The sequence below is a fragment of the Mizuhopecten yessoensis genome, unplaced genomic scaffold (assembly GCF_002113885.1).
Source record: "Mizuhopecten yessoensis strain PY_sf001 unplaced genomic scaffold, ASM211388v2 scaffold10979, whole genome shotgun sequence".
Taxonomy (NCBI): domain Eukaryota; kingdom Metazoa; phylum Mollusca; class Bivalvia; order Pectinida; family Pectinidae; genus Mizuhopecten; species Mizuhopecten yessoensis.
Window position 1 is genome coordinate 1,376,297 of NW_018408817.1, and position 26,949 is coordinate 1,403,245.

The window sequence follows — 26,949 nt, forward strand, 5'->3', positions numbered from 1 at the left end:
CATCTTAGTTTTATGATGGGAATTTTACAGAGTTAGAGGTCAGGAAATGCTCCAGGGTTTGTAGGAAAACTTAAAGAATAAAATCCTGTACCACTTTTAACTTCCAAAACTCTTTTTTTCCCAATATGACTTGGTTTGTTCAATAAATCATTTCTGAAAATAAAATCATACCTTGCATGACTTTTATGAAAACCTAATTCAGATGAAATAAAATTTCTCCCCAACTTGGTCATGCCAAGATTAATTTGGAAACAGCTAACAATCTTCAAATCTAAGATTAATGGTTACATTATGTATTCAGCTAACAGCTGGAAACGGCTAACAAACTTCAAATCTAAGATTAATGGTTACATTATGTATACAGCTAACAGCTGGAAACGGCTAACAAACTTCAAATCTAAGATAAATGGTTACATTATGTATTTATCTAACAGCTGGAAACGGCTAACAAACTTCAAATCTAAGATTAATGGTTACATTATGTATTCAGCTAACAGCTGGAAACAGCTAACAAACTTTGAATCTAAGATTAATGGTGACATTATGTATTCAGCGAACAGCTGGAAACCGCTAACAAACTTCGAATCTAAGATTAATGGTGACATTATGTATTCATCTAACAGCTGGAAACGGCTAACAAACTTCAAATCTAAGATAAATGGTTACATTATGTATTCATCTAACAGCTGGAAACCGCTAACAAACTTCAAATCTAAGATTATTGGTACATTGTGCAAGGTGATTATTCCCTTAGCATGCAGTATTTGAATTATAAATTTTAAAAGTATCTAAAAATAAAATCAATTCATCGTAAACAAACGTATCCAGAGCACTAATTTTGGTATTTCTTGTTTTATAGCAGTCTCGATATGTAAGGATATTTTATCAGCATGCATTGCATTCATGAACATTCATACAGCATATTCATTGACTCACATAACCACCATTGCTATTTTGCCAGCTGTAGTGAACTCTTATCCTATCTCAGAGTGTACTCTCTTGTCTATCAATGCTGTTATCATGTTCTAATGAAAACATCCTGTCCTATCTGACATATTCCGTCTTTTCGTATCGTAGAGTTATCTGCTCTTGTGAGCAGGTATAGATTGTTACGTCATTTGTTTGTGAGAGTAACGTCATAATTTACGTAATTTTCTCACCCAAACTAATGACGTAACAATCAATACCTGCTCACAAGAGCAGATAACTCTGGAATACGAAAAGACGGAATACATTGTCCCATAGGGTATCATATCAGAAAGGCTTCATCGTAATCAAAACTAATAACGCATATACCTGAAACAACCTTACATGGATGTTAGTGTTCATGTCAAATCAGTGTTATTAAACTTGCCAAATATATGTTGCTTTCACTTAAAGGGTAATATGTTAAAATTTGTATTAAATTTTGAAAAGTTGACCAGCCATTTAGGAATTATTATCCCCCGCTTCACCGAAACGGGGGATATTAATTTGAGTTTGTCCGTCTGTCTGTCACTCTTCGTTTCTGTGCAATAACTGCAACAAATGTTAACCGATTGTCTTCAAACTTGGTAACAGGGTTAAATGCCTTCAGGGCTCGGCCAAGTTCGCTGACCACTTTCAGCGGACTTTATTTGGGGGAGTTATGGCCCCTTGATTAACGAAAAACATCATTTTCAGCAGTTTCCGCATAATAACTCTAGCAAATATTAGCCAAATCCTTCAAACTTGATAACACTGTTTGTGTTCCTCTGTCTTTCCACCCATTTCGGGCAATCTTTGGTTTTTGTGTGATAATTGCTGTAGATATTGTGCATATATTTCAACAAAATTCCATATTCACACCCGACTCATGCTAAGTTTGCCAACCGATGTGATTTGTGCATATTTACATATAATTAATGAGGTAGGTAAATTCTGATGGATTAAACAATTAATTTACACTGTAATACCTACATGTTCAATAAAAAGTCAAACTTCTGTATAAGGCTTGCTTTTTTTCTTCGAGATTCAAGCTATCGTTATGTCTAAACATTACGATACTCACATGTTTAAACCTAACCTCAATAATGTTTACCTACAATATTTCCTGCAAGCGGGGGGATATAAATTCCACGAATTTGCTAGTTAGATATTGAGATGTCATACTTAATTGTCAAATTTGAGGTAGATTTTCAATAAATTAAACACTGATGTCTGATCATCACTTTAGATTTATGCTCTCTAAACTAAATCGCGGTGGCCAAGTGGTTAAGGCGTCTGACATTCTGCTACCACTAGCCCTCCACCACTGGTTTGCAGGTTCGAGACCTCTGTGGGGCAGTCGCCAGGTACTGGCCATTGGTCGGTGTTTTTTTTCTGGGAACTCCGTCTTTCCTCCACCATCACAACCTGGCATGTCTTAAAATGACCATAGCTGTTAATAGGACGTAAAACACAAACAAACAAACACTCTCTTAGCTGGTTTCTGTAGATGAAATGCTAATTAAATATATTGATGTTTGTTAATTTTCTGCTTGAAAACTTGTTACTGTGGATAGTTTTAAAATCTAAGATTTTGAACTAACACCAACATACCCTGTCTCCTGCATACACTTTACACATGGAGGCACGTTCTTAAATGACCTTAGCTGTTAATAGGACGTTAAACAAAATTAAACCAAAACCAAACCAAACATTCACTAAGTACAGAGTGATATGTCTCAGCCGAACACTATACTATGTAGCCCTGTCTAAACCAGATGTTCAACTGAGGCTCAATGCATACATTTCTGTGTAATTGAAACCTTTTGTCATCAGAAAACCTTTCTTTTTTTCAACAGCAAAACATTGATCCCAATGATTACTATGTTTCTTTGGATAAATAGAACTCTGAAGTTATTATATATATTCATTGGTTTAGCATTTATTAGGGCCCCGTATCGGAGATACGGGTGCCCTATAGTAATCACTCTGTCTGTCTGTCTGTCTGTCCGTCCACAAACTTTGTTCCTGGCTGATAACTTTGATATTTATTGACTGATGTACATGAAACTTGGTCAAAATGTTCAGTTCATTAAAATACACATTAAGGTAAAAAGTCAAGACCAAAGGTCAAGGTCATTTGATTCAAAGGTCAAGGTCAATTTTTGCATCTTTTCACTGATGTACATTTTGTTATGACATAATGAAGCAAAGTTGATCAGAATTAAACAACGAGTCAACTGACCAAAGGTCAAGGTCATTGGGTCAAAGGTCATGGTTAAATTTTGTATCTTTTCACTGGTGAACATTTTGCTATGACATTATGAAGTAATGTTGTTAAGAACTTAACACAGAGTCAACTGACCTTAGGTTCAAGTTACTGGGTCCAAAGGGTCAAGTCAAGTTTTGTATTTTTCACTGATGAATATTTTGTTATGATATTAAGAAGCAAAGTTGGTCAGAATTAAAGAATAAGTCAACTGACAAAAGATCAGGGTCACTGGGTTAATGGTCAAGGTCATTTGGGTCCAAAGGTCAAAGACAAAGTGGATCTCTGACTTTGACCCTGGCTCTTGATGGAGGAGGTATATAAGGTGAAATAAAACAAATCAAAGCTAACACATGAGTATTGCACTGATATTTACATTTCTGTTAACCCAGCAAATATGGAGGTGGAAGGAAACAAGACTCGCATCATAGTACATGTAAAATGTATATTTTGCTTCCTTGCAATTCTTTTTGAAGTCCAAATGTCAAACGTCAAGCTCAGCTATATGGGCAGATCGCTACTTGATGATTATAGGGGATATATTAATTGGCACAAGACGGGGCCCTTACTGACCTGTCAGTGTTCTAGTTAAAAAAAAGGATATAGGACATAAGATAAAGAAAGATGTAATTCAAACATAAACTGAAATTAAATTCTACTCTATTAGAAAATGTATAATACAGATGTTGATCAATTTAATCAAATCAAGTAATTTATCCTGTTACAGTGAATACAAAATTAACAGAAAGTTAGAGAAGAAAGAGTTGAGGAGGAAGAGGAAACAAGAACTGAAGGAGGAGGCAGATGATTTGGTGGAGGACATTGACTCCATGTTAGAGTCGGACAAAACAAAGGAGAAGGAGGAGAAAACAGCGGAGAAGTCGGAACCAGCTGAAGCAGGTAAATTATATAACACAGACACTCCAGCCTGACCGCTAAGTAGGTAAATTATCTATAACACAGACACTCAAGCCTGACCGCTAAGTAGGTAAATTATCTACAACACAAACACTCGAGCCTGACCGCTTAGTTGGTAAATTATCTATAACCCAAACGCTCGAGCCTGACCGCTTAGTAGGTAAATTATCTACAACACAAACACTCGAGCCTGACCGCTTAGTAGGCAAATTATCTATAACACAAACACTCGAGCCTGACCGCTAAGTAGGTAAATTATCTATAACACAAACACTCAGCCCTGACCGCTAAGTAGGTAAATTATCTATAACACAAACACTTAAGTAGGTAAATTATATATAACACAAACACTCGAGCCTGACCGCTAAGTAGGTAAATTATTTATAACACAAACACTCAAGCCTGACCGCTAAGTAGGCAAATTATATAACACAAACACTCAAGCCTGACCGCTAATTGTATCTATAACACAAACACTCAAGCCTGACCGCTAAGTAGGAAATTATCTATAACACAAACACTCGAGCCTGACCGCTAAGTAGGTAAATTATTTATAACACAAACACTCAAGCCTGACCGCTAAGTAGGCAAATTATATAACACAAACACTCAAGCCTGACCGCTAAGTAGGTATATTATATATAACACAAACACTCGAGCCTGACCGCTAAGTAGGTAAATTATCTATAACACAGACACTCAAGCCTGACCGCTAAGTAGGTAAATTATATATAACACAAACACTAAAGCCTGACCGCTAAGTAGGTAAATTATTTAACACAAACACTCAAGCCTGACCGCTAAGTAGGCAAATTATATAACACAAACACTCAAGCCTGACCGCTAATTGTATCTATAACACAAACACTCAAGCCTGACCGCTAAGTAGGCAAATTATATAACACAAACACTCAAGCCTGACCGCTAAGTAGGCAAATTATATAACACAAACACTCAAGCCTGACCGCTAAGTAGGAAATTATCTATAACACAAACACTCGAGCCTGACCGCTAAGTAGGTAAATTATTTATAACACAAACACTCAAGCCTGACCGCTAAGTAGGAAATTATCTATAACACAAACACTCGAGCCTGACCGCTTAGTAGGTAAATTATCTATAACACAAACACTCGAGCCTGACCGCTTAGTAGGCAAATTATCTATAACACAAACACTCGAGCCTGACCGCTAAGTAGGTAAATTATCTATAACACAGACACTCAAGCCTGACCGCTAAGTAGGTAAATTATATATAACACAAACACTCGAGCCTGACCGCTAAGTAGGTAAATTATCTATAACACAAACACTTAAGTAGGTAAATTATATATAACACAAACACTCTAGCCTGACCGCTAAGTAGGTAAATTATATAACACAAACACTCAAGCCTGACCGCTAATTGTATCTATAACACAAACACTCAAGCCTGACCGCTAAGTAGGCAAATTATATAACACAAACACTCAAGCCTGACCGCTAAGTAGGTAAATTATCTATAACACAAACACTAAAGCCTGACCGCTAAGTAGGTAAATTATCTAACACAAACACTCAAGCCTGACCGCTAAGTAGGTATATTATATATAACACAAACACTCGAGCCTGACCGCTAAGTAGGTAAATTATATATAGCACAAACACTCGAGCCTGACCGCTAAGTAGGTAAATTATCTATAACACAAACACTCAAGCCTGACCGCTTAGTTGGTAAATTATCTATAACACAAACACTCGAGCCTGACCGCTAAGTAGGTAAATTATATATAGCACAAACACTCGAGCCTGACCGCTAAGTAGGTAAATTATCTATAACACAAACATTCGAGCCTGCCCGCTAAGTAGGTAAATTATATAACACAAACACTAAAGCCTGACCGCTAAGTAGGTAAATTATATAACACAAACACTCCAGCCTGACCGCTAAGTAGGTAAATTATCTAACACAAACACTCGAGCCTGACCGCTAAGTAGGTAAATTATCTATAACACAAACACTAAAGCCTGACCGCTTAGTAGGTAAATTATCTATAACACAAACACTCAAGCCTGACCGCTTAGTTGGTAAATTATCTATAACACAAACACTCGAGCCTGACCGCTAAGCATTTCTCGCCTTCTACGGCTTCTTTAGTCTTGTGTGTTAGTTATTGTATTTCATATTTTCTTTTGCGAAAGAATGGTTATACCCTGGTGACGAGTTATCCAGTGTATATAAGGATCTGCCCGTATGTTACATACATGTCCCTAATGGCATCAATGCTCTGCAGACTTCATTTCTTAATCAATTTTCACAAAACTGCACAAACTTGTCCGCAAACATCACGTTTTGTATGAGTTCGTATTTCAATCTTCTGCGGTCAAAAATAATGTCAACTATGAATAGAATTTGATAGAATTTTTGACCTCATCGCTCTTCAGACTTCTTTTGTTACGAGTGTCACTAAACTTCACCTGTGTTCACAGAACTCACCACTTGAACATAATACATGTTCGCGTTGCAACCTTCTGCTCTACAGACTTAGTTAATAGGCAAATAGTTATTTTATTGGTGTCTAAGTTCTTTAAGCCAATTATTTAAAAATGTATGAGGCAGAATTTGAAATAGAACCTATGCTCAATTTGGTAATATAGGGTTTGTTAAGTTCAGATTTGAAATGACAGTTGAGGAGGTTACTATAGAAACTTGAAAAAGACAATTTGATAGTGTTTACAAAGGAAACTTTTATTGACAGTTGCAGAGGTTAATCCAGAAAAAAAGGAGAAACCTATAGAAGGAACAGAGCCTGGAGAGAAAAATCCCACAACAACAGCAGTCCTGCGCCGAGATGATGAAAATGATAATATGGATAAATACAAGGTTTACATTTATTCTGAGCTTTACTTAGTGGGCCACAGTCTCTACAGAGATCAGCATAGTTCATGTTTCATTTCATACATAGAAATACATATCGAGAGGATATCAAACATGTGATGATCGATTACAATTTAAATCAAATTTTAAAATGGAGTAATTTAATTCTTAATGTCAGTCTATTGTACTTTTTGAACTGTTTATAAAAATTTGTCAAACAAAGACACACGTGTACACGGGAGTGGGGACATTCATATCTAACTGTTACAGATGTCTTGCCAGTTTAATGAGTATCTTCCACATTTGTGTCAGATCACAAAGAAACAAAAGCCTAAGAGGAAGAAGGAGAGAGAACGCACGAAGCCAACAGTGCTCTCCCTGGAGGTGAACTTTACTGATGACCATGAGAAGCAGCTTTACGGGGAACATAACGCCGACGAGGCAGAGGAGCATCAATATCAAAGGTCAGGGGTCACTGTTATAGGTCATATAGAAAGCAGCACATGTTCTGTATTCTAAACGTGTTTGACTTTTTGAGAGAAACATGGACAAACTGTTGAAGTACGATCATACGGCATCTTATATATATGGACTTATTTTATGTTTACCACATTGTATTTCAATTATATTGACTGGGATATAGAGGCAGCAATGTCCACTAATATCCTATGTACACTATATACACTGTGTCTGATATCATATTCACTGTGTGTCTGATATCACATGTATTCACTGTGTGTTTGATATCATATTCACTGTGTGTCTGATATCACATGTATTACCTGTGTGTCTGATATCATATTCACTGTGTGTCTGATATCATATTCACTGTGTGTCTGATATCACATGTATTACCTGTGTGTCTGATATCATATTCACTGTGTGTCTGATATCACGTGTATTTACTTTGTGTCTGATATCACATGTATTCACTCTGTGTCTGATATCACATGTTCACTGTGTGTCTGATATCACATGTAATTACTGTGTGTCTGATATCACATGTATTCACTGTGTGTCTGATATCACATGTATTCACTGTGTGTCTGATATCACATGTATTCACTGTGTGTCTGATATCACATGTATTCACTGTGTGTCTGATATCACATGTATTCACTGTGTGTCTGATATCACATGTATTCACTGTGTGTCTGATATCACATGTATTCACTGTGTGTCTGATATCACATGTATTCACTGTGTGTCTGATATCACATGTATTCACTTTGTGTCTGATATCACGTGTATTCACTGTGTGTCTGATATCACATGTATTCACTGTTACAGAAGTGGACGCGAACCCTTTCGTGTACCCAACAACCTTGAGCCCTCCGTCAAAGCCTTTGAGCAGTCCTACCACAATTACGAGATTCCATTTGATGATATCACAGACAATCTTTTTGAGTAAGTGTACATTCGTCTCAATTAAAAAAATTGTATTGTGTTCGAAATGTGATAATCAGCAATCTGTACATATATATAGCTCATCTATAAGTTTGAAAGTATTAAAGTTTGAAGATAACTTCAACTGAGTAAGCTTTAAGTCTCTGCCTATTTTTCACAGTTCATTTCTATTCAATCCAAAATAGTTAGGATATTTCTCTATATAGTTTGTATGTCAGCAAGAACTCCTATTTAATGTTCAAGGAAAAACGAAAATTTACAAATAGATCTGTCCTTCCGATTATATATATCAAGCATGAGGGTTCTGTCAATTAGTCCTGAAAAATAAAATTACAGAAAGTTGTGTAACAGATTGTAACAATTCCTTTTTTGTCAGAATATTTTCATTAACAAAATATCTTGAACATTGACAAAAAGTCATTTCCAGTATTATTATTTCAGTTTCTTTGAAGATTTGTTACGGGCTCATGGACCTCTTCATGTCGAGGATACTAAAATAACCTCAATGTTTGAAGATTTCCCTCCAGAGGCAAAGGAACGTGTGATGAAGGTTGGCGGACTTAGTGCATTCTTACAACAGTCAAAGAAGTTTGCAATGATTGACAGCATTGTGTGTCTGCTGGTTGACGCCGGTAAAGCTCGCTCGATCTCAGTGGCTCGCGACAAATCAAAGAATGCCATACTTAGTGGTGAAAAGACTGAAACCTTAAATCCAAATGCTACTGAATTTGAACCTAAACAAAGACAAAATGCTTGGAATATCAAAAGGGGGGATAACTCTGATGTTAAAAACGGAGCCAGTACAAGTGAAATTGAATCGAGTGTTAAAACCAAAGTGACTGCTAGTACACATTTGTTTCCAGAGAAATCTAAGTCGTATAGGAATGGTGGGGGTATAGATTCCTTGGACGATTTTAATTTAAACAGTCCTGTGAAACATGCAAAGCCTGAAGCGAGAATGCATGATCTGGATAGTCTTGATTCTATTGACGATATTGATATTTTTAAGCGGCCTAAGGGAAACAACTCTATGGATGCTTGTGAGGACATTCGCTGGGCATCGGAAAATGATACGGAGAGTGTGAAAAGCAATATATCTGACCGGGAAAGCATAAGTAGTCGCGGGGACTTGTTAGAGGGGAGGTGGGGAGATGACCGACAGGACTTGCCAAGTAAGATCCTCAGTGTGGATAGTAAGCTGGATTTGATGAGTCGTAGCAGCTCCAGGTCGGACATGAGTGAACGTAGTAGTGATATATCAGACCTAATGACTAAGTCCTATAAAAGTGATCGTTTCAGTTCTATTGATAAATCAGATGTTTCAGAATTGATGGCCAATACCTACGGGGCTCCCGGTGACATGTCGTCACCGAGCATGTCACCGGGCCCCACATCCTGGCCAGCTCCAGGGTCACCGGCTGTCAGACAGGGGTTCGGACCCATTGGGTCTCCGGTGCCCTCTGCTATGGACAATACACCTAGCTCTATGGCCGTAAACAGACCAGCACCTATAGGTTCCCCGCTGGCTAACATGTCTCGACGGGGCGAGGTAAATATATCTCCATCAGTATCGCCTGGCATTATTCGCCCTCCTCCTATCGGGTCAAATTTTGCCCACACACTCAAGGAGGAGGTCTCCATGGCTACACAGAAGGAGTGCCAGCGTATGGACAATAAATTTGTGTACGAGTTGGCAAATGATACTGTGACCGAAATGCTGACAAACGGCATGATCCCCGAATCAGAGCGGACCAAGACTCTCGAACAGGTCAGCCAAGATATCTGGCAGGATATGAATTCACAGAAAAACGTGCGTCAGTCTCGGGCAAAAACCAAGAAAAGTATGGTGGATCAGTACATGAAAAACCATTATGAGAAAAAGAAGGATTATCCATTGAATATGACAGGTTTTCCTTCAGTGACGACCAGTAGTATTTGGTCAACAGGTGATGACTCTATCAAGAATTCAGACCTTTCCTTTCACTCCTTCCCCCCTCCACCCATTGCCATGCCACCGTCTGTGTCTCCATACTCGCCCTATGTACCTTCATCCTTTAGTGTGGGACAGAACAGCTCATCAGCCTCTAACGTATTCACACAGCCCCCACCCCTGTCCAACGCCTATTCTCTTACCAGGCCTTCCCTTCAGCAATTCCCACCACGCACTGTGACAACTACAGTGGCCGTTCAAGTTTCCGTGGAAACCAAGACAACCAGTACCCTGACGGACCCTTATGAGCCCTACAAGGATGACCTAATTCGGGCCATTAGGGAAACAGATCACCTCCAGGGGGAGCTACAAGTTGCCACAAAACAACTACAGGAACTTACAATGTTGCTGCAGAAACGAAATCATGATTATAAGGTATGTTACAAATACAGATACAGTAATGTGATTCTACAGAAGTTTTCCTCTGGTGGCCCTAGGCACTATTAAGAGTAGTTACATGTAGGAATACTGTATACGGGGAAACTTGGGCCAAGTCAAACTTTCGCCCTTAACCCATACAATCCACTTTTGCCCTGTGTTAGTTTCGCCCCTCACATCAAATGACTTGTGTATTATGATCTCTACTTATATTCGCTGTAATGATAAGTTTGCCCTCATTACGATTGAACAAGGCAATAATTAATATGCAGCGCAAAATTCCAGATATACCGTATTAATTCATATGCAAAAAAGGGATTCTATAATATGTTTCATCGGTTTAACCCTTTCACCCCTATGTAACTTTAATAGACTATACCATGCATTGATATGGATGAGTCTATAATGGTTTACAGTGGTGAAAGGGTTAATAGACTTAACATTTCAACTCCTTCAATCTATGTAAGGGCAAAGATGTTCATTGGTTTAATAGACTTAACATTTCAACTCCTTCAATCTGTGTAAGGGTAAAGATGTTTCATTGGTTAAATAAACTTAACATTTCAACTCCTTCAATCTATGTAGGGGTAAAGATGTTTCATCGGTTTAAAAGACTTAACATTTCAACTCCCTCAATCTATGTAAGGGTAAAGATGTTTCATTGGTTTAATAGACTTAACATTTAAATTCCTTCAATCTATATAAGGGTAAAAATGTTTCATCGGTTTAATAGACTTAACATTTCAACTCCTTCAATCTGTGTAAGGGTAAAGATGTTTCATTGGTTTAATAGACTTAACATTTCAACTCCTTCAATCTATGTAGGGTAAAGATGTTTCATCGGTTTAATAGACTTAACATTTCAACTCCCTCAATCTATGTAAGGGTAACTGTATGGTTTATAAATGGTTTCTAGTTTCGTAGAAGTATTTTTTAATTAGGGGCTTGTGTGTCCTACTTCACCTTGATTTTTGACTGTGACAGAACATGGAAATAGACCTAAACAACAGGAGTGAGATATTTGAAAAGAATCAGAAACTGTTTGAGGAGAAATACACAGCAATGATCGGCGAACTGAGTCGTCTCCAGCAGCAGTTGGCTCATAGCCAGGAGGATATTACCAAGTGAGTATAGAGCTGAAATAATCACATTGGGGTGGAGCGAGTAGAAAGATATTTAGAAAGATTCTGAACTTATTGTATAGAGGGTCATATAGGAAAGCCAATGAAATGTTTATGTGTGATGTTTCAATGACTAGTACAATATAGTCTGTCACTAATCAGAAAATTGACCAGTGAAGTGTATGCACACAAAGATGTAAAATGTGTATGCCTTACAAAAAAAAAAACATCTTTGCCCGAACCCTCAATTAGTTAAAAAAAAGCACTTGTCTAGCATACTGGATAACAAGGAAGAAAGATAAGTACCTAAAATCTTGACCAGTATTACTGTACTAGACAGTATTTAAAGGAAGGAGTATAACTGTACTAGACCATATTTAGAGGAAGGAAGTAGATCAATGTTTTGCTGAATACAAGACAAGGAAGGAAGCAGTGTACCAAATATCTTGTCAAGACAATGAGACCTAAAGAGTGAATCTGTAAAACCTTAATAACACTTCGGTAATACAATACACACTTACATTGAACATTCTATAAAACATTCTATAATGAATTGTGCCTATTACTACAATTCCTGTCTGTAAGGAATGTAAACAACTAAACAATCTTGGTTAAGTTTAGTGTATTGCCACTGTTACTAGTAATATCATTGTGTTATCTTGTGTAGTACATTTATCATGAATTATGACACGGAGCGATATTGTTACACATTGTCCAGCCTCTGTCAGCGTTGTCTTGTACGTAATACATCGTATTACATGTTATTACATTGTAAAACTCCTATAGCTGTACTGCTTTTGGAGGAATACACTGAATTGAATGCTTATGATAATCCGCCCGTCGAAATTTGACGGATGTATTATGGTATAGCGTTTCCGTCCGTCCGGTTAAAGTTTAGGTGCAAGTTTCTTCAGTAGTCTACAGTTCAGTCAGATCATGTATTATTGTCCTAATGTTTGGCATGGATGTTCATGTGGGGTCTAACAAGGACAGTAAATCCATATTTTTGTTAATTTTGGACGTGTTTGGGACTTAACTTTTCTCGCGCAATTTCTCAGTTAAAGTTTTGGTGCAAGTTTCTTCAGTGGTGTACAGTTCAGTCAGATCATGTGTTATTGTCCTAATTTTTGGCATGGATGTTCATGCGGGGTCTAAATAGGACAATATGGATTTAATTTGGGAAAATAGTTCCTATTTTTGTAAATTTTGGAACGTGTTTGTGTCTTAATTTTTCTCGCACAATTTCTTGGTTAAAGTTTTGGTGCAAGTTTCTTCAGTGGTGTACAGTTCAGTCAGATCATGTGTTATTGTCCTAGGTTTTGGCATGGATGTTCATGTGGGGTCTAACAAGGACAATATGGATTTAATTTAACAAACAACAAATCATTGGATAGGGTCAGATTATGCATCCGTTTGCTGTGCTCTTGTAGTGAACTTTGTTACTCTCAATACATGTACAGTTTAAGTTTACGAAATTGAAGTTACAAAAAAAATAGCATTACACAGCACACATGTTATTTAAGTTGGTATAATATTGAAAAAAATACTGCCTGACTTTGCCTTGACAATTAATTTTTAATTTGTTTGGTTTCAGGTACCAGGGTAAACTACAAGAAGCTGAACAGACAATGGGCCTGTATGAGAAAGCTCGTAAACAGGACAAGTAAGTGTTCACATTATACATTGTCATGTCAGGCATTAAAAAACATAGCAAGTGTCATGTCAGGCATTAAAAAACATAGCAAGTGTCATGTCAGGCATTAAAAAACATAGCAAGTGTCATGTCAGGCATTAAAAAACATAGCAAGTGTCATGTCAGGCATTAAAAAACATAGCAAGTGTCATGTCAGGCATTAAAAAACATAGCAAGTGTCATGTCAGGCATTAAAAAACATAGCAAGTGTCATGTCAGGCATTAAAAAACATAGCAAGTGTCATGTCAGGCATTAAAAAACATAGCAAGTGTCATGTCAGGCATTAAAAAACATAGCAAGTGTCATGTCAGGCATTAAAAAACATAGCAAGTGTCATGTCAGGCATTAAAAAACATAGCAAGTGTCATGTCAGGCATTAAAAAACATAGCAAGTGTCATGTCAGGCATTAAAAAACATAGCAAGTGTCATCTGAGGCATTAAAAAACATAGCAAGTGTCATCTGCTCTAGGACTGAAACCAAAACTGTTTCCTAAGCAAAGTTAGAATGCACTGAAAGATGGCTGATGTGCACATGAGCAATATTAATTCATAGCTAGTGACCATCTCAAAATATTTTCTGTCTATAGCTACAACAAACTATTTGTAGGTGAATTGTCCATGTCGTTGTAGCATTATCTGACCTACTTCTAAAACATGACTTCCTGGGTTAGTACAAAATAGCAGGGGGAATTTCAAACGGAATGAAACGATATGGAGTTTGTTTGTATTCCGCTTGTTAAACATCACATGTATTCCATTTTTGTATTCACCGGAAAATCATGGCAAATGTTGTCTGCTTCACTTTGAAAGAGGAAAAACTATTTTTTTATGTCTTTGACACCAAAATCTTCTCATTTAATCATGGATTTATGGAAAAGAACATTTATTGGACCCAGCTGAACATTTAAATGTATGAAAACACATTATACTTTTTCTAAATCCGAATTTGATCGTCAGCATTGGAAAAATCAGCTATGGGCAGTTAGAGGTTACGCCGCGCCTGTCAAAAAGTTTTTCGCCGTGTAAAACCTGTAACATTGTTGGAGTAGGTAACTTTCTTAACATGGTATGGGTGTATGGCCCAACAGGCTTCTTAGTTTAATGCTAAAAATGTCACTTAAAATCAATTTTTTGTAAACATTTACATGAGATAGACATGTTATTTTAAACATAGGACTGTCACTCTTGTAACATAAGAAAGGACACAGAACTTATAAGGAACAGAAAAGGGTAGGGGTCTCTTTGGACGATAACAAGATTTAAAGGGACAGAAATGGGTAGGGGTCTCTTTGGACGATAACAGGACTTAGAAGGAACAGAAAAGGGTAGGAGTCTCTTTGGACGATAACAAGATTTAAAGGGACAGAAATGGGTAGGGGTCTCTTTGGACAATAACAGGACTTATAAGGAGCAGAAAAGGGTAGGGGTCTCTTTGGACGATAACAGGACTTATAAGGAACAGAAAAGGGTAGGGGGTTCTTTGGACGATAACAGGACTTATAAGGAACAGAAGAGGGTAGGGGTCTCTTTGGACGATAACAGGACTTATAAGGAACAGAAAAGGGTAGGGGTCTCTTTGGACGATAACAGGACTTATAAGGAACAGAAAAGGGTAGGGGTCTCTTTGGACGATAACAGGACTTATAAGGAACAGAAAAGGGTAGGGGTCTCTTTGGATGATAACAGGTTTAATATATTTAACACACAGTTTATTTTCTGTTACACTGACTCAAATGAGATGTTATTTGATAATTGGTTTCCTCTCTGTGACAGAGACAAGATTTTGTGAGATGTTATTTGATAATTGGTTTTCTCTCTGTGACAGAGACAAGATTTTGAGGATATCAGCAGAGAAGGACGAAGCTATGGCGAGTGTTGGACAGTTAAAGAAATCACATGATCATGATGTTGATCGCGCCACCAGTGCAGAGGTCAGTCTCAGCAGAACCTGTATTCCATTGAGAAAGTGTAGTGTTCAAATTCATATTTTTGTGAACAGCTCTAATGTATCTTGAAGAGGATTAATCAAGAATCTGTAATCAAGAACCCGCCCTTTGTTCCCCTTATCATACAATATATCAGTGAAAGATTTGTTGATCAAATCTATCCAACTCGTGTCAGTTCCCCATCCCATTAGAAATAGAAAGCACTATGTGTAGCAAATTGTACTATACTGTGGTATGTTCACTGTGGTGATGATGAGTTTCCTGTCTATAGTTTGTTTCATACATTTCTAGGTATAAAATATATATGAGCAGGTAAAATATTACACTACATCATGTATATTACATTCAGTCTATGGTAAGTTTAAAACCAGGTCCCATCCACCCCCACCCTCCTGTTAAATCATCATAAACACAACAAAAACGGGTCCCATCCACCCCCACCCTCCCGTTAAAATATCATAAACACAACACAAACTTAGCACCAGAGAAAACAAGTTTTACGATTTATTTAGATGTTTGAATCATTGACTGTTTACAGGTTGAGGTACTGAAGCTGAGAAAACAGTTTACATTGTCGATGTTAGAACGTAGTCAGAAGGAAGCAGTTTTCCATCAACGGCGGCTCGGTTCAATGATGCAGAAGTAAGTGGATCTAAAGACCCGCCTTTTGAGGTCTGCATTATAGGCTCTTTAATGTAGACGTCATGTACATACCACCCTATATATCTATATATTTATATGATATTGATCAATGTCTTGTTACCTGATGTAAAATGCTGATCTGTATGCCTATCTACTATATTTATAAATGTCACTGTAAGAATTCATGTGCTGTAAAGTGCCTTGGAGTAATTTTGCTAATCATATAGGGCATTATACAAACGTATATTATTATCTATAATTGTAAAAAGTGGATACATTTTAATATTTATAGACATCTATTTGAGATCAAATTACTTTGCACATAAAATTTATTTTGCAAATGAAAGGGTTTTTTACAGAAATAAGTAAATTGGTTGATTTAGACAGGGTACTTTTTACAAACCCAACACCACAGTTTCTTTTCCTGGGTACTTCTCTTCAAATATTAGAAATTACTTTAAGCCATGCTATGCATCTATTATTATTTGTAATAAGTGCCCCCCTGTCCCCTATGTTCATGTGAAATAGACATAGATCATAAAGGTTAGAAGCATTGTTTTCTTTATCAGAGATGAAAATGTCTGCCTTTTAGTTGATATTAGTAGAAAATTAGTGTAGTGCAAACCTTGATATTTTAATTTTCAGCCTTTTTGCCAAAAAATTCCATTTTCTTCACTTATTTATAAAGGTCAAATGAAGTTTGGTAAGCAAGAAATTAAAAAAAACGATTTGTGATCAGTTTACTCAGATAGAAAAAAAAAATCATTGCTTTGTACGTTTATTATTTCAAAGAATGTTGGAGCAAAACCAGACAGTCCCAACACACTTTCAGCAGGTGATGGACCATTACAAGGTGATCACACCAAAGTGTGAAGATACCATCATCAGACTAACGGTAAGTTCTCTCAGACTAATGGTAAAATATCTCACAGACTAACGGTAAAATATCTCGCAGACAAACGGTAAAATATCTCACAGACTAACGGAAAATTATCTCACGGACCGACTAAGTTCTCTCACAGACTAACAGCAATATATCTCACAGACTGACTGTAAAATATCTCACAGACTTATGGTAATTATCTCACAGACTAACGGTAAAATATCTCAGACTAACGGTAAAATATCTCGCAGACAAACGGTAAAATATCTCACAGACTAACGGTAAGTTCTCTCAGACTAATGGTAAGTTCTCTCAGACTAATGGTAAAATATCTCACAGACTAACGGTAAAATATCTCGCAGACTAACGGTAAAATATCTCACAGACTAACGGTAAATTATCTCACGGACCGACTAAGTTCTCTCACAGACTAACAGCAATATATCTCACAGACTGACTGTAAAATATCTCACAGACTTATGGTAATTATCTCACAGACTAACGGTAAAATATCTCACAGACTAACGGTAAAATATCTCACAGACTTACGGTAATCATTTCACAGACTAACGGTAATTATCTCACAGACTAACGGTAAAATATCTCACAGACTAACGGTAAAATATCTCAGACTAACGGTAAAATATCTCGCAGACAAATGGTAAAATATCTCACAGACTAACGGTAAAATATCTCGCAGACTAACGGTAAAATATCTCGCAGACTAACGGTAAACGATCTTTCAAGACTGCTGTACAGGATCAAAGATACAATGTAGATTGTCAATGACATGCTCTTTCTTACCTTTATTGAAGATTTTACAATAAGAATGTCATCATATATAGGTTTTATATGGTATGACTGTTTAACAGGGTGATGTTTTGTATTGTAGCGTGAATTTGAAGACCAGATACAGCAGATAAAGAGTGGGAGGTGTCTGTCAGAGTTACCAGAGATCCATATCCCTCCTCCGCCTCCAGCTCCACCCGTTCTACAACATTCCCAGCTAATGGTAAGACAGGATGATGTTTTAGCAAATATTGTTATGGTCCTATAACACACATTGCTATTGATGACAAACTTAATAAAGCCTAACTGGGCTTTATATGTAAGTTTCTCAGCAAAAGAAAAGTGTTTTATAGGACCATTACAATATTTGCTAAAACATTCATTATATAAATTCACAATTTGATAGAGTAGTTACACTTAATTTAGTTATTTCAAACAGTTCTTTAAACAGCAAATTAGGTCTGGACAACAATGAAACTGTGACGTAGCATTAGCAAATGTATACAAGCTTCATTCTTTTGACGTGAATGATCGGGGACATATTGCAGCATGGTTTTTAGCATAGAAAGCATTATTTGCACTTTAGGAACAATATTTTTTTTACAGGAATAGAAGAAAAGTAATTTTTTCTTCTTTGGGAACGATACAAAAAATCTGATCATGAGAGTAAGATATTTCTTACTCTCCACAACAGGCTGGACAGTGAAGAATCTTACCCTTCGGCTTGAGATATTACTGTTGCTGTGTCAAAGTGGGGGATGAATATTAATGTAACATTCGAGAGAGAAATATTGGAAACATTTTTTGCACATAATTCATAATGTTTGTGGTTGTAATCAACAGGTAGGAGGAACACCAGGCTCGCCACTGTCCTTAACAGGCACAAAGGCAGGGGGAGATAACTCGCCTGAAGGAGACAGCCTGTCGCCGTTCACAATGCCATCAGTTCACGACATCAATATGGAACAGACTGCTGGCAGGGTCAAAGCTGCTGAGAAACTAATGCCACCAAAGCCCCTTGCTCCTCCCAGCGGTCCCCAGCCACGTCCGCTGGCACCGCCCACAAGGACACTAGGGTTCCTCCCTCCGCGTCCATTAGGCCCACGCCCACCACTGACAGCTGGGGTACGTCCCACACTTAGACCGGGACTTCCTATGGGCCAGCCGAAGCAGAACAGCTTTGAGAAACTGCTAGCTAAACTACAAGTGACTGTCCCTAAGTATAACAGGTAAGCTAGTGCTGAAATAGTTCTTGCTCAGACCTTTTAGCATAGAAAGTTGTGACTCGGAAGAGAATTTAGTGCTCAAGAGTTGTGAATTGAAAATTTCAATGTTCAGAGTTGCCTGTGGCTTGCGTCTTGCTTAGTTATACATAAATGTAAAACTGGGTGTATACATAAATGTAAAATTGGGTATATACATAAATGTAAAACTGGGTATATACATAAATATAAAACTAGGTATATACATAAATCTAAAACTGGGTGTATACATAAATGTAAAACAATCTGATATCAAATTCACAATTACACAACACGATGATGGTGTAATATTTCTTGTACACAAGTAAAGTGAAATACTGCGCCAAATATTGCATAAAGGTACCACACAAATTGATTGAAAAAGAATATTCTAAATACTTGGTTTTAGGGTGAGGTTTCCTCGTAATATCACACAGGAGTGATTATTTTCACCCATGCTTTTCCCCTGTTTAAACATTATTTGTACATGAAAGATGTTTAAATGTGAAGCTACCTGGCCTGTTTGGGATAAAGTTTTAGAACTGCACAAGCGACATATAAATGTAAAACTGGGTGTATACATAAAAGTAAAACTGGGTATATACATAAATGTAAAAATGGGAGTATACATAAATGTAAAACTAGGTATATACATAAGTGTAAAACTGGGTGTATACATAAATGTAAACCTAGGTATATACATAAATGTAAAACTGGGTGTATACATAAATGGAAAACTGGGTGTATACATAAATGTAAAACTGGGGGTATACATAAATGTAAAACTGGGTGTATACATAGATGTAAAACTAGGTATATACATAAATGTAAAACTGGGTGTATACATAGATGTAAAACTAGGTATATACATAAATGTAAAAATGGGTGTATACATAAATGTAAAACTAGGTACATACATAAATGTAAAAATGGGTGTATACATAAATGTAAAACTGGGGGTATACATAAATGTAAAACTGGGTGTATACATAAATGTAAAAATGGGTGTATACATAAATGTAAAACGGGGGGTATACATAAATGTAAAACTGGGTGTATACATAGATGTAAAACTAGGTATATACATAAATGTAAAATTGGGTATATACATAAATGTAAAACTGGGTGTATACATAAATGAAAAACTGGGTATATACATAAATGTAAAACTGGGTATATACATAATTGTAAAACTGGGTGTATACATAAATGTAAACCTAGGTATATACATAAATGTAAAACTGGGTATATACATAATTGTAAAACTGGGTGTATACATAAATGTAAACCTAGGTATATACATAAATGTAAAACTGGGTATATACATAGATGTAAAACTGGGTATATACATAAATGTAAAAATAGGTATATACATAAATGTAAAACAATCTGATATCAAATTCACAATTACACAACACGATGATGGTGTAATATTTCTTGTACACAAGTAAAGTGAAATACTGCGCCAAATATTGCATAAAGGTACCACACAAATTGATTGAAAAAGAATATTCTAAATACTTGGTTTTAGGGTGAGATTTCCTCGTAATATCACACAGGAGTGATTATTTTCACCCATGTTTTTCCCCTGTTTAAACATTATTTGTGCATGAAATATGTTTAAATGTGAAGCTACCTGGCCTGTTTGGGATAAAGTTTTAGAACTGCACAAGCGACATATAAATGTAAAACTGGGTGTATACATAAATGTAAAAATGGGTGTATACATAAATGTAAAACTAGGTGTATACATAAATGTAAAACTGGGTGTATACATAGATGTAAAACTAGGTATATACATAAATGTAAAACTGGGTGTATACATAGATGTAAAACTAGGTATATACATAAATGTAAAACTGGGTGTATACATAAAAGTAAAACTGGGTATATACATAAATGTAAAACTCGGTGTATACATAAATGTAAAATTGGGTATATACATAAATGTAAAACTGGGTATATACATAAATATAAAACTAGGTATATACATAAATCTAAAACTGGGTGTATACATAAATGTAAAACTGGGTATATACATAATTGTAAAACTGGGTGTATACATAAATGTAAAACAATCTGATATCAAATTCACAATTACACAACACGATGATGGTGTAATATTTCTTGTACACAAGTAAAGTGAAATACTGCGCCAAATATTGCATAAAGGTACCACACAAATTGATTGAAAAAGAATATTCTAAATACTTGGTTTTAGGGTGAGATTTCCTCGTAATATCACACAGGAGTCATTATTTTCACCCATGCTTTTCCCCTGTTTAAACATTATTTGTTCATGAAATATGTTTAAATGTGAAGCTACCTGGCCTGTTTGGGATAAAGTTTTAGAACTGCACAAGCGACATATAAATGTAAAACTGGGTGTATACATAAAAGTAAAACTGGGTATATACATAAATGTAAAACTAGGTGTATACATAAATGTAAAACTAGGTATATACATAAGTGTAAAACTGGGTGTATACATAAATGTAAACCTAGGTATATACATAAATGTAAAACTGGGTGTATACATAGATGTAAAACTAGGTATATACATAAATGTAAAATTGGGTATATACATAAATGTAAAACTGGGTGCATACATAAATGTAAAACTGGGTATATACATAGATGTAAAACTGGGTATATACATAAATGTAAAAATAGGTATATACATAAATGTAAAACAATCTGATATCAAATTCACAATTACACAACAGGATGATGGTGTAATATTTCTTGTACACAAGTAAAGTGAAATACTGCGCCAAATATTGCATAAAGGTACCACACAAATTGATTGAAAAAGAATATTCTAAATACTTGGTTTTAGGGTGAGATTTCCTCGTAATATCACACAGGAGTGATTATTTTCACCCATGCTTTTCCCCTGTTTAAACATTATTTGTTCATGAAATATGTTTAAATGTGAAGCTACCTGGCCTGTTTGGGATAAAGTTTTAGAACTGCACAAGCGACATTTAATTCACATATATGTCCTGTATAAATTGGTAATATTAGCATTAACAGCTCAAAATTAAATAACCAGCAAATATTAATACCATGAACAATAATCCCTATGAATATATATATACAAATGTAATGAGATGAAGACAAATTCTGTAATAGGTGTTTACTGCCAAAAAATGAAGATAAAACAATTCAATATTGATTTTGATGAAACACTTGAAAAAGATATCCTATTACCCAAAGTACCATTGTAACTGCGATACTTTCCCCTGGCAATGTTGGCTGAAATGTGAACCTGCACACTAGTTCTGATTGGGATAACCTCAAAATATTAGCCCTACACAATTGAAACAGCTATACATGTATTTTGATGTGATGCTTTCAGAATGAAGGTATGTGCAAGATTTCTCTAGGTATATGGAGACAGATTTTTCTCCCACCCTTCACAGCTGTGTCTCCCGTTTTAGCCGGGAAAGATCAGCTTGTCACCCCGCGATAGCCTTGTGTCGATTAGCACGCGTTCAATTGTGACGTCATTAAAATGCGTCGCCGGTAATTGTGACGTCATCAAAAGTGAATGACGATATTCATACCCCACATGTGTTTTTGTTTACAAACTTGGTAGATTATTGTTGCTGGAGTTGTGACTGAAATAATAGGATGAGAAAAATAATCAACCCCTACCTTGATTATAACATAGAAATCTCCAACCCTCTGGGTGATTTTTGTTGGTTGTCTAACCCTCGGCAGAGCCTCAGGTAAGACAACCAAAAAGATCACCCCTTGGGTAGGAGATTTCTCTGTCACACCCTTAAGGTAGGGGAAGATTATAGTAATCTTCTCCTCAGCAACAACAGGAAGTACCTATCACACACAGCCATTCACCAAGACTAGATACAAACTCTGATGTTCTGAAGCTTTCACTGTTCCTTGTACATTTTCTAGGCCGGTGTTTGTGCGACTGATCCAGGAGCTGAGACAGGCCAAAGGCGGTTCTCTGTCGGGGGCGACCATGGACCAGATTGTAAACCAGATTGTAGAGCTTATTCATACTCACGAACAGAGAAAACAACAGCCCTCACAGGTATGGATGTGCTTTCTTATACAATAATGGTTCATTCATTGGTTTAAAGTCTCGACAGCGACAATCCATAGATATACTCAATATGGGTTCATTCCATCGTTTAAAAACTTATCTATATATGTATAGCATTGGGTTATTTAGCCGTATTGTACAAGACGTTATCAGAAGCACCAATTATCATTAAGTGAAGTGTTTTGTTAATCTTAGGTAGGAAAAAGTACTAAAGAGAATTAGTTCACTTTGCATGTTGTCCCCAAAAAAAGTTTTTCTCCTTTTATTTATAGACATCTTTAGCTCAGAGGCCTACAGCCCCAAAGCCTATTGCCCCACCACCGGGCCTAGCGACCAATTGGGCATTCTCAGCCTCTGACGGTACAGGTGAGGTGTTCGAGGAAGATGAGGACCCCTGTGTGATTTGCTATGAGGAAATGACTCCGATGACCACACGCACCCTGGACTGTAGTCACAGGTTCCATGACAAGGTATGTGTCCACCCTACACTCCCAACATAGCTTCAGTGTATCAGTTACCCAGTACACTCCCAGCATAGCTTCAGTGTATCAGTTACCCAGTACACTCCCAACATAGCTTCAGTGTGTCAGATACCCAGTACACTCCCAACATAGCTTCAGTGTGTCAGATAAACCACTAATATTGCCAGATGTTACAAGGTATGTGCCCACCCTACACTCCAAACATAGCTTCAGTGTGTCAGATACCCAGTACACTCCCAACATAGCTTCAGTGTGTCAGATTACCCACTAATATTGTCAGATGTTACAAGGTATGTGCCCCCCCTACACTCCCAACATAGCTTCATTGTGTCAGATTACCCACTAATATTACCAGATGTTACAAGGTATGTGCCCACCCTACACTCCCAACATAGCTTCAGTGTGTTAGATACCCAGTAATATTGCCAGATGTTACAAGGAATGTGCCCACCCTACACTCCCAACATAGCTTCGTTTTGCCAGATACCCAGTAATATTGCATGATGTTACAAGGTATGTGCCCACCCTACACTCCCAGCATAGCTTCATTGTGCCAGATACCCAGTAATATTGCATGATGTTACAAGGTATGTGCCCACCCTACACTCCCAACATAGCTTCAGTGTGTCAGATACCCACTAATATTGCTAGATGTTACAAGGTATGTGCCCACACTACACTCCCAGCATAGCTTCATTGTGCCAGATACAAGGTTTGTGTCCACCCTACACTCCCAACATAGCTTCAGTGTGTTAGATACCCAGTAATATTGCCAGATGTTACAAGGAATGTGCCCACCCTACACTCCCAACATAGCTTCAGTGTGTTAGATACCCAGTAATATTGCCAGATGTTACAAGGTATGTCCCCACCCTACACTCCCAACATAGCTTCATTGTGTCAGATTACCCACTAATATTGCCAGATGTTACAAGGTATGTGTCCACCCTACGCTCCCAACATAGCTTCATTGTGTCAGATTACCCACTAATATTGCCAGATGTTACAAGGTATGTGTCCACCCTACACTACCAACATAGCTTCATTGTGCCAGATACCCAGTAATATTGCCACATGTTACAAGGTATGTGCCCACCCTACACTCCCAGCATAGCTCCCAACATAGCTTCAGTGTGTCAGATTACCCACTAATATTGTCAGATGTTACAAGGTATGTGCCCCCCCTACACTCCCAACATAGCTTCATTGTGTCAGATTACCCACTAATATTACCAGATGTTACAAGGTATGTGCCCACCCTACACTCCCAACAAAGCTTCATTGTGTCAGATAAACCACTAATATTGCCAGATGTTTCAAGGTATGAGCCCACCCTACACTCCCAACATAGCTTCATTGTGTCAGATTACCCACTAATATTGCCAGATGTTACAAGGTATGTGTCCACCCTACACTCCCAACATAGCTTCATTGTGTCAGATTACCCACTAATATTGCCAGATGTTACAAGGTATGTGCCCACCCTACGCTCCCAACATAGCTTCATTGTGTCAGATACCCAGTAACATTGCCAGATGTTACAAGGTATGTGTCCACCCTACACTCCAAACATAGCTTCAGTGTGTCAGATACCCAGTACCCTCCCAACATAGCTTCAGTGTGTCAGATTACCCACTAATATTGTCAGATGTTACAAGGTATGTGCACCCCCTACACTCCCAACATAGCTTCATTGTGCCAGATACCGAGTAATATTGCCAGATGTTACAAGGTATGTGCCCCCCCTACACTCCCAACATAGCTTCATTGTGTCAGATACCCCGTAATATTGCCTGATGTTACAAGGTATGTGTCCACCCTACACTCCAAACATAGCTTCAGTGTGTCAGATACCCAGTACACTCCCAACATAGCTTCAGTGTGTCAGATACCCAGTAATATTGCTAGATGTTACAAGGTATGTGCCCACCCTACACTCCCAGCATAGCTTCATTGTGCCAGATACCCAGTAATATTGCCAGATGTTACAAGGAATGTGTCCACCCTACACTCCCAACATAGCTTCATTAGTTACCCAGTACACTCCCAACATAGCTTCAGTGTGTCAGATAAACCACTAATATTGCCAGATGTTTCAAGGTATGTGCCCCCCCTACACTCCCAACAAAGCTTCATTGTGTCAGATACACCACTAATATTGCCAGATGTTACAAGGTATGTCCCCACCCTACACTCCCAACATAGCTTCATTGTGTCAGATACCCAGTAATATTACCAGATGTTACAAGGTATGTGCCCACCCGGCACTCCCAACATAGCTTCATTGTGTCAGATTGCCCACTAATATTGCCAGATGTTACAAGGTATGTGCCCACCCTACACTCCCAACAAAGCTTCATTGTGTCAGATAAACCACTAATATTGCCAGATGTTACAAGGTATGTGCCCGCCCTACCCTCCCAACAAAGCTTCATTGTGTCAGATACACCACTAATATTGCCAGATGTTACAAGGCATGTGCCCCCCCTACACTCCCAACATAGCTTCATTGTGCCATATACCCAGTAATATTGCCAGATGTTACAAGGTATTTGTCCACCCTACACTCTCAACATAGCTTCATTGTGCCAGACACCCAGTAATATTGCCAGATGTTACAAGGTATGTGTCCACCCTACACTCCCAACATAGCTTCAGTGTCAGATACCCAGTACACTCCTAACATAGCTTCAGTGTGTCAGATACCCAGTAATATTGCCAGATGTTACAAGGAATGTGTCCACCCTACACTCCCAACATAGGTTCATTGTGTCAGATACCCAGTAATATTGCCAGCTGTTACAAGGTATGTGCCCACCCTACACTCCCAACATAGCTTCATTGTGTCAGATTACCCACAAATATTGCCAGATGTAGTACAGACATATTATAAGTTTTTAGTAACACATAATATTACCCCTCATCTATATACAGCGTGTCTGATTAGATTTTATTGATCTCATTAAAGGACATTAAGAACATTGTGTTGCCCTCATGTTTTTGAGGTTTCCTGGCGTATAATTTCCCTCATTCTGAGCCTCTCTTGAAGAATTGGCAAGAACCACCTCAACACAGTTCTACGTTTCTCCAAGATAAATTATGTTTCACATGGGCAAAGTTGAAACAGATTTATCTAGAGAAACAGCAAATCGTGTTTCCCCACATCAAGGACAGTAAACGTATATAATAGTTTAATTCATTATGGTTTTTCTGAATGACGTGCTCACCAGGATTTCTTATTTCTGCAAAAAAAGACAACTGCTGTGTGTTCCAACAAAATGTTTATATTCATTATCATCTCTCTAAAAAGAAAAT

The 26,949-nt window shown here is 37.4% G+C and overlaps 1 protein-coding gene across 5 annotated transcripts in view; it reads left to right on the plus strand.

Moving 5' to 3' along the window:
• The window catches only part of LOC110464267, a 54,593-nt gene that overhangs the window by 24,675 nt on the left and 2,969 nt on the right, over window positions 1-26,949 (plus strand). For all 5 annotated transcript variants that reach the window (XM_021519380.1, XM_021519381.1, XM_021519382.1 and 2 more), the window contains exons 23-36: window positions 3,942-4,114; window positions 6,870-6,994; window positions 7,301-7,452; window positions 8,279-8,395; window positions 8,837-10,760; window positions 11,748-11,887; window positions 13,479-13,547; window positions 15,405-15,510; window positions 16,064-16,167; window positions 16,960-17,062; window positions 17,943-18,062; window positions 18,683-19,068; window positions 23,002-23,140; window positions 23,425-23,622. In XM_021519380.1, coding sequence (XP_021375055.1) covers window positions 3,942-4,114; window positions 6,870-6,994; window positions 7,301-7,452; window positions 8,279-8,395; window positions 8,837-10,760; window positions 11,748-11,887; window positions 13,479-13,547; window positions 15,405-15,510; window positions 16,064-16,167; window positions 16,960-17,062; window positions 17,943-18,062; window positions 18,683-19,068; window positions 23,002-23,140; window positions 23,425-23,622 — 3,856 coding nt within the window. The remainder of the gene's footprint in view (window positions 1-3,941; window positions 4,115-6,869; window positions 6,995-7,300; window positions 7,453-8,278; window positions 8,396-8,836; window positions 10,761-11,747; window positions 11,888-13,478; window positions 13,548-15,404; window positions 15,511-16,063; window positions 16,168-16,959; window positions 17,063-17,942; window positions 18,063-18,682; window positions 19,069-23,001; window positions 23,141-23,424; window positions 23,623-26,949) is intronic.